This window comes from Colobus angolensis, unplaced genomic scaffold, assembly GCF_000951035.1.
Source record: "Colobus angolensis palliatus isolate OR3802 unplaced genomic scaffold, Cang.pa_1.0 Scaffold260, whole genome shotgun sequence".
NCBI classification, from domain to species: Eukaryota; Metazoa; Chordata; class Mammalia; order Primates; family Cercopithecidae; genus Colobus; species Colobus angolensis.
The window spans coordinates 640,120-649,420 of record NW_012115822.1 but is presented as its reverse complement, the minus strand read 5'-3'; the positions used below and the strand labels follow the sequence as shown (position 1 = coordinate 649,420).

General features: G+C 48.1%; 1 protein-coding gene across 3 annotated transcripts in view; it reads right to left on the bottom strand.

Annotated features, from left to right (window-relative positions):
* UBE2L3 (ubiquitin-conjugating enzyme E2L 3) overlaps positions 1-9,301 on the bottom strand; it is a 63,796-nt gene that overhangs the window by 7,612 nt on the left and 46,883 nt on the right. For all 3 annotated transcript variants that reach the window (XM_011947314.1, XM_011947316.1, XM_011947315.1), the window contains one exon: positions 3,636-3,822. In XM_011947314.1, coding sequence (XP_011802704.1) covers positions 3,636-3,822 — 187 coding nt within the window. The remainder of the gene's footprint in view (positions 1-3,635; positions 3,823-9,301) is intronic.

The window sequence follows — 9,301 nt, the reverse complement described above, 5'->3', positions numbered from 1 at the left end:
TTCACCATGTTGGCCAGGCTGGTCTTGAACTCCTGACCTCAGGTGATCCGCCCACCTCAGCCTCCCAAAGTGCTGGGATTACAGGCCTGAGCCACCGCTCCCGGCTCACATTTTGTTTATTCACTCACCAACTGATGGACATTTGGGCTCTTTCCACTTCCTGTCCATTGTGAATAATGGTGCTATGAACATCTGTGTACAAGTTTTTACTGAGCATATGTTTTCACTTCTCTTGGGTAGATACAGCTAAGAGTGGAATTGCTGGGTCATATGAGCATCTTTTCATATTACTATTTCTTCCATTATGCTTACTTTTCTGTACTTGTAGATGGCTAAAGTTAGCTAGAGGCTGTGAATTGAGGAGGTCAAAGAACTTCAAGGCTGGATCTGGGAGAAGCCATAATTGGGAATGCCGAAGTTTCTAAGGACAAGGGCAGGAGACAAAAATCATGAGCAGGTGCTCTGGGGACAAAGGAAGAGCACTGGAAGATTACAGCAGGAGGGTGGCACAAGTGGCTTCCTCTTTCTTTCCTTTCTTTTTTTTTGGTACAGACGGGGTTTCACTGTGTTGCTCAGGCTGGTCTCAAACTCCTTGGCTCAAGCAATCTGCCTGCATCAGTCTCCCAAAATGCTGGGATTACAGGCATGAGGCACTGTGCCCGGCCTCAAGTGGCACTTTCACTTCCCATATTTAGGAAGCAAATGAAGGAATGGTGAAGCATTTGAAAGGGCTGGGTTTGCAGGACAGTGGCAGCTCAACAGCAGTCAGGAAATAGCACCAGAAAAACAGGGACACCCAACATATGAAGAATCAGGCAGGTGGGAGAAGGAATGGCATGTCCAGAAGAGCTGCCATTTGGGAAAAGCAGGCCCAAGTGGGTCTGAGGAGGCAGCAAGGGGACTCAGCATCCTTGCCCGCCTGTCCCACCTCTGCCATCATGTCTCCCATCCTGCATGCTCCTCCTATCAAGAGCTGAAGTCTATTTTCCCTCTCATTAAATCTGGACTTGCCTGACCAAAGAATCTGCAGAAGCGACACTGTACCAGTTCTGTGCCTTCACCCTGGAACCCTGACACCACCATGCTATGAAGGGGTTCAATCTAACCTTGTGGAAAATAAGAGAACACAAAGAGAACCAAAGTGCCTTAGCTAATGCCATTTCCACACACGTGCACGATGCCTACCAGCACTTCCCAGCCAAGTTGAGTTCTCAGCTCAATACAGCTGCATGAGTGACCCCAGGAACGAATGAATGGTCAGCTGTAGAACCATGCAGCTGAGCCCAGCCAACCTCCAGAGTAAAAACTAATAAACTGGTGTTACTTTAAGCCACAGAGTTTTGATAGGGGTTATAATGCAGTAATAGATAACAAACATGGGAATGTGGCCATCAAGTGCCAGGAACATTCTTGATGCATGTGAGGATGAATCAATGCCATGCCACAAACAATCTACATAAAAATGTTCTAGGAAGGAATCCTCAACTGTCCCAAATTACAAAATAGCAATTCTGGCTCTGTCCATCGTGGCACACAGAAAAGCTCCTGTACCAAAATTTTTACCTTAAAAATCCCAAGTCAACAGTACTTTTTACAAAAAAATTAAAAGCTGCCCCTGAGTTATTTGTCTCTTTAGGGGGAAAAAAAAAAAGCAGCCACAGTCTGAAAAAGCACAGCATTTTGGCAATGCACCTGGAGAGGAAGGTAAAAAGTGAATAATCCTGCCACGGCCTTCTACACAGCAGCCCCATGAGAGGCGGCAAAGCATGTGCATCCATCTCCTGAGAGCCTCCCTGGCCCTAGCCCTACCCTCTCAGTCTACAGGTAAGGGAGAAGTCCCAGAACTCTTTGTGGCCAGAACTTGAGGTGCAGGGCTTTCCTAGGCAGCCTGGCCTAGAAGGACTGCCACTCCCCAGGCATGGTGGTTTAACAGACATGACTCAGCAAGGACTCCAGGAATTATTGAACACTCTTGATCAAATGCAGCTATAGGCTTTCAACAGTGCTAGAAATCTGTATAGAAAAAAACCAGGTCGGCCGGACGTGGTGGCTCATGCCTGTAATCCCAGCACTTTGGGAGGCTGAGGCCAGATGATCACCTAAGGTCAGGAGTTCAAGACCAGCCTGGCCAACATGATGAAACCCTGTCTGTACTACAAATACAAAAATTAGCTGGGCGTGGTGGTGGGTGCCTGTAATCCCAGCTACTCGGGAGGCTGAGGCAGGAGAATCGCTTGAACCCAGGAGGCGGAGGTTGCAGTGAGCTGGGATAGCACCACTACACTCCAGCCTAGGTGACACTGTCTCAAAAAAAGACACAGGACACGACACGACACGACAAGACCACACCAGGCCATGTGCACTGAGAAGAACTGTGTCAAGCTTTTATAAACATCAACTTGTACACAAACAAGGACCAAGCCCACTAGAGAGTGTTCTGCCCTGACTGAATGTTTAGCACCCAATCCTTTCTTCTACTCAGTGTGGGAGTCTAATGGGCACCTTTCATGGTGATTATTTCCAACAAGTGAGGCTCGTTTTTTCTTGTGAAAGGCTTTCCACGCCACCTTCCAGGGCTTTTCTCAGTCACTGAAACACAGGACCTCCTCAATCCCTGCGCAGGTCAAAAGTTCAGCTGAGTTATTCCCACAGGACTGGTGGGACCTCAGCCATACTTTGCGTGCACCTGGCAAGGCAGGAGTTCTCTGCACTCTGCACTCTGTCGGAGCTGGCATCAGAAAGGACCCATGAGCCCCCACCCCAGAGCAGCACCCCCCAAAGAAACCTTTCACTTGCAGCCTCTCAGGTGCCAGCTTCACCCACTCTAATCTAAACAGACTTTAGACTACAAGAAAGCTACCACAATATGAGATGACGGCTTCCGAAGAAAGTCTGGAATTAAATGAAAACTAGACACAGTCCATAACAAACTCTAGTCACTTCTAGGGGACAAAAGTGAGGACAACCACAATACTGACTCGAATCCTCTTCCCAGAAGAATGAGCATGTGTATGTTCACACAGCCACACACAGACACATGCACCACGCACAGCCACATCCAACTCCAGGGAATCCCAGGCCCACTAAAGCCAACCATGTGCCTTCATCTGGGAATACTGCCCTTACATCTGCCTCTGTCCCGCCGCTCACATCACCCCTTGAGCCACTAGGCTCTAGCTCACCCCCTTCCTATAGCCTGGAAGGCCCTCTCCAACCTCCTTTCCTCCTTGGAGTCTGAGTTCAGGCACTAACTACTGCGAGAGGCCACCTTAAATCCCATTCTCCCTTCCCCTTGTAGGCAGCCCCACAGTCCTTCATCCCTTCCAGAAACCAGGGCCTGAACCCCTCTGCACCGGCAGCAAGCCGCTGGGCTTGTCTGTCTATGTGTGTTCCCATTGTGGACAGCAGCCCAGGGTTGAGCACTGGAAGGGCCTCCTCAATCCCTGTACAGGTCAAAAGTTCAGCTGAGATGAGCCATTCCCACAAGGCCTGACAGGACTTCAGCTACACTTTGCGTGTACCTGGTAAGGCAGGAAAGATTATCTGGATTCTGTCTGATCTGGTATCAGAAACTCCCACCCCAGAGCAGCACCCCCGAAGACCCCCTCCGAGGAAGACACAGGCACATGTCTTACCTTGGTCGGTTTTGGTTGCTGGCTTCCAGTTTTCAGCGCTAATTACTGGCAGACAGACCTGCCCCTTTTCGTCGATGTTCGGGTGATAGATCTTTGTTTTAAATGTGATCTTCGGTGGTTTGAATGGGTACTCTGCTGGAAAGTTGATTTCGATTCTGAAGGCCCCCTTATCATATGGAGGGTTGTCCTGGAAGGAATGAGAGATCAAAATGAACACACCATGGTTCATAAACCTATGGCCAAGACAGGAATGTTTCAACTGTTTATCTGAAAAATCAATTTATTTCAAGGGATTCAAGTATCAACTGAAACCCTGCCACCTTCAGGACAACCCAGCCACCCATTAGTATTTCTAGAGCAAGGTATCTGCTAAACTGAGAAAAGGCTTGAGACTGATGTCCTAGTCTCTTTATATTTTTTTAAAAAACAGACTTTACTTTTTAGAACACCTTTAGGTATACAGCAAAACTGAGAGGAAAGGACAGAGTTCCTATATACCCCCTGCCCCTAAATACAGCCTTCCCCGCTATCAGTATCTCTCGCCAGAGGGGCAAATTTGTTACCATCAATGAACCTTTTACCTTAACACATCATGACCTCTCAGATTCCCTAGTTTATGTTAGGGCTCACACTTGGTGTTGCATATTCTATAGGTTTTATGTGGTTATCAGACAAGCTGGAATCATGCAATATGTAGCTGCTATGTCTGAATGTATCTCCCCAAAAATCTTATGTTGAAATCTAATCACCAATGTGATGGTATTAGGAGTTGGGGCCATTGGGAAGTGATTAGGTCATGATGGGATTGGTGTCCTTATCAAAGAGGACCCCGAGAACTGCCTTGCCCTTTCCATTATACAAAGACACAGTGAGAAGGCACCATCTATAAACCACAAAGCAGGCCCTCAGTTGCCACTGAATCTGCTGGAGCCTCGATCTTCAGACTTCCCAGCCTCAATAACTGAGAAATAAATTTGTTGTTAGAAGCTATCTGGTTCTTTTTATTTATTTATTTTGAGAGTCTGTTGCCCAGGCTGGAGTGCAGTGGCACAATCTCGGCTCACCACAACCTCCACCTCCTGGGTTCAAGCAATTCTCCTGCCTCAGCCCCCCAAGTAGCTGGGATTACAGGCACCCACCTCAATGCCCAGCTAATTTTTGTATCTTTAGTAGAGATGGGGTTTCACCATGTTGGCCAGGTTGGTCTTGAACTTCTGACCTCAAGTGATTTGCCAGCCTCGGACTCCCAAAGTGCAGGGTTTATAGGCATGAGCCACTGTGCCCAGCTGTTACTTGTTTTTCTCCCCTTCATACTTACTTACTTATTTATATTTAACAGGGTCTTGCTCTGTTGCCCACTGGAGTATAGTGGCATGATCTTGGCTCATTGCAACCTTGACTTCACAGGCTCAAGCAATCCTCCCAGCTCAACCTCCCAAGTAGCTGAGACTACAGATAGGCACCACCACGCCCAGCTAATTTTTTGTACTTTTATAGAGACTGGGTTTTGCTATGTTGTTCAGGCTGGTCTCAAACTCCTGGGCTCAAGAGATCTGCCTGTCTCGGCCTCCCAAAGTGCTAGGATTACAGGTGTGAGCCACTGCACCCAGTCTCATTTCTTCTTAGTGTAATATCATTTGTCTAGATGTACTACAATTTATCCATTAACCCACTGAAGGACATCTGGGTTGCTTTCAAACCTTAGCAATTAATGAACAAAGCTGTTGTAAGCGTATGTGTGCAGGTTCTGTGTGGATACAAGTTTTCAATTCATTTGGCTAAATACTAAGGAATGTAATTGCAAGATTGAATGGTAAGAGGTATGTTTAGTTTTTGTAAGAAACTGCCAAACTGGGCCAGGAGCAGTGACTCGTGTCTGTAATCCAAGCACTTTGGGAGGCCAGGGAGGGAGGATCACTTGAGGTCGGGAGTTCAAGACCAGTTTATGCAACATAACAAGACCCCATCTCTACAAAAAATAAAATAAAAATAAAAATAAAACATATTAGCCTGGGCCAGGCTCAGTGGCTCACACCTGTAATCCCAGCACTTTGGGAGGCTAAGCTGGGTAGATCACTTGAGGTCAGGAGTTCAAGACCAGAATGGCCAACATGGTGAAACCCTGTCTCTACTAAAAATACAAAAAAATTAGCAGAGCGCAGTGGTGCCCGCCTGTAGTCCAGCTACTCTAGAGGCTGAGGTAGGAGAATCACTGAAACCCTGGAGGCAGAGGTTGCAGTGAACTGAGATTGCACCACTACACTCAAGCCTGGGTGACAAAGCGAGATTCCACCTCAAAAAATAATAATAAAATAAATACATTAGCTTGGCATGGTGGCATGTGCCTGTAGTCTCAGCTACTTGAGAGGTTAAGAAGGGTGGACTTCTTAGGCCCAGGAGTTTGAGAATGCAGTGAGCTGTGATCACGCTTCTGCACTCCATTTTGGGCAAGAGTGAGACTCAATTTCTTTGTTAAAAAGATTTTATGAATAAATAAATGAAAGAAACTGCCTAACTTGTCTTCCAAAGTGGCTACACCATTTTGCATTCCCACCAGCAAAGAGCGAGAATTCCTGCTGCTCTATCTACATCCTCAGCAGCATTTGGCAGTGTTCTGGATTTTGGTCATTGTAAGAGGTGCACAGTATTATTTATTGTTGTTTTCTTATTACAGATTTTTCAGTGTTCTTTATCCTTTCGACAGTCCTTTATCAGATAATGTTTTTGCAAATATCTCTTGATCTTCTCTGAAGATACAAGTAGAGTTGTACCAGAGGTAAGTTACAACCCAACCAGAATATAATGTGAGTACTAGAAGTCCAAATAATGGCCTTGATGCCAAGTCCTGGCCAGTTCAATCTTCCCAGGGTGGAAGCAGTAGTCAGCTCAATGGCTGGACCCTGGGGACCTGAGCTGATCACTCCACAGGTGATCACCAGGCAGGGCCAGCACCATGCTCCTTGCCCCTGGAACCACCGGAAAACCACCTTTGGGGCCTGGACACTCTGACGTCCAGGAGCCTGAGAGATGACCCAGCAAAGAACCTTCTGGCCTCTCCCCAACCCTACCTATCTCTAGAGCTCAGGAAGCCCTTCCCATTGTACTCCCTTTTCCCTCACCCAGGTCTGCCATGGCACACCCAACCCAAAGAAAGCCAAAGCCAAGCTTCACAGAGGGCCCAAGAACTTTTTTTTTTTTTTTTTTTTTTGTTTTAGACGGAGTCTTGCTCTGCCGCCCAGGCTGGAGTGCAGTGGCGCGATCTCAGCTCACTGCAACCTCCACCTCGCTGGTTCATGCAATTCTCCCGCCTCGGCCTCCTAAGTAGCTGGGATTATAGGTACCCACTATCCTGCCCGACTACTTTTTTTTATTTTTATTTTTAGTAGAGATGGGATTTCCCCATGTTGGCCAGCCTGGTCTTGAACTCCTGACCTCAGGTGATCCACCCGCCTTGGCCTCCCAAAGTGTTGGGATTACAGGAGTGAATTTACTGCACCTGGCCCCAAGAACAATCTTGACAGCCCTACACCCCAGCCCCATGTCTTCAAGCCCTCGCCTAAGTAGGCACTCCAGTAAACAGAGCTCCTCTGCTGGGGAGCAAGGCTGGTTGCACCAGTTCTCCACATTCTCCTACCTTCAAGCCCTACCCTGGGAGGGAAGGCATGGAGCAAGGGCCTTAAAGGATGGATAAGATGACATAAGGCTGAGGAGTGGGACAGACCTCCCAAGCAGAGAGGACTAAAGCCTAGATGGCAGGGACTAGGAAGGAATAGCATAGAGTAAGACAGGAGGCTGCGGGCAGACAGTGGGGCCCCAGGGCTACTGAAGCCACGCATCCAGGTCTGAACCACCCCTGAGCAGCTGAAACCACTGTTAGCACATCCATCTGTGGGGAGTCACCCAGGCTGGAGTGCAGAGGTGCAATCAAAGTTCACTGCAGTCTTGACTTGCCAGGCTCTAGCAATCCTCCCACCTTGGCCTCCCAAGTAGCTGGGACTACAGGCATATGCCACCACACTCAGCTAATTTTTTATTTCTTGTAGTGATGGGGTCTCATTATGTTGTCCAGGCTGGCCTCAAACTCCTGAGCTCAAGTGATCCTCCCGCCTCAGCCTCCCAAAGTGCTGGAGTGCTGCGATTATAGGAATGATGCACCATGCCCAGCCAGTTTTTAGTTTTCAAGAGGAGAATTAAATGGTAGTGGTGGGGGGGGAATAAGTAAACATCATTGTCATTTACACTGCTTGAGCCATGTAAAAATAGCTTTCCCTAGCTGGGTGTGGTGGCACACCTGTAGCACAAACTACTTAGGAGGCTGAGCCAGGAGAATCACTTGAACCTGCGAGGCAGAGGTTGCAGTGAGCCAAGATTGTGCCACTGCATTCCAGCCTGGGCAACAGAGTAAAACCCTGAGACAGACAGGCAGACACAGACACAGACACACACACACATGCTTTCCTGCATGAATTTTGGTTGGTGAAATCTGCTAAAGGTCTTCACTGATTGTCCAGGACTGACCAACCTCCCTTGTTCCCCACTGTGGGCCAGGTCCTATCCGAGGAGCTGGGGTCAAGCATGAATGAGGCCATCTGGCCCCAAGTTAGCAGGTCTAGCCTCAGGCTCTGCCTCTTCCTAGCTTAAAGAGTCTGAGAATGTTCCTGTACATCTGTAAAATGGGAGTAGCAACAGCCTGCACCCAGAGTTCACGATGAGAGGTAAGGACTATAAAGTCCTACATGCCTCATACATGGGCAAAGCTCAAGAGAAGCAGATTTGGCTGGGTGCAGTGGCTCATGCCTGTAATCCCGACACTTTGGGAGGCTGAGGCAGGAGGATCACAAGAGCCCAGGAGGCTGAGGCTGCAGTGAGCCATGATCGCACCTCTACACTCTAGCCTGGGTGACACAATGAGACCCTGTCTCAAAAAAGCCAAAAACAGACTGGGCGCAGTGACTCAGGCCTGTAATCCTAGCACCCTGGGAGGCTGAGATGGTGAAGTCAAAAGTTTGAGACAAGCCTGGCCAACATGTGAAACCCCGTCTCTATTAAAAATACAAAAATTAGCCAGGCGTGGTGGCGCATGCCTGTAATCCCAGCTACTTGGGAGGCTGAGGCAGAAGAATCACTTGAACCTGGGAGGTGGAGGTTGTGGTGAGCTGAGATTGCGCCACTGCACTCCAGTCTGGGCAACAAAAGTGAAAATCCATCTCAAAAAAAAAAAACAAGAAAAAAAAAAAGAAACCCCATCTCTACTAAAAAAAGGCTGAGGCGGGTGGATCCTGAGGTCAGGAGATCGAGACCATCCTGGCTAACACGGTGAAACCCCGCCTCTACTAAAAATACAAAAAATTAGCTGGGAGTGGTGGCACGCACATGTAATCCCATCTACTCAGGAGGCTGAGGCATGAGAACTGGTTGAACCCAGGAGGCACCAGCTGCAGTGAGCCAAGATTGCACCACTGCACTCCTGCCTAGGCGACAGAGCAAGGCGTTGTCTCAAAAAAAAAAAAACGAAACAAAAACAAATCCTTTTGTAAAGACAGGATTTCACTTTGTTGCTAGAATTTTTTAAAAATGAGCTGTGCATGCTGCTGGTGCACACCTGTAGCCCCAGCCACTCAGGAGGCTGAGGTAGAAGGACTGCTTGAGGCTGTAGTGTTAAGTTG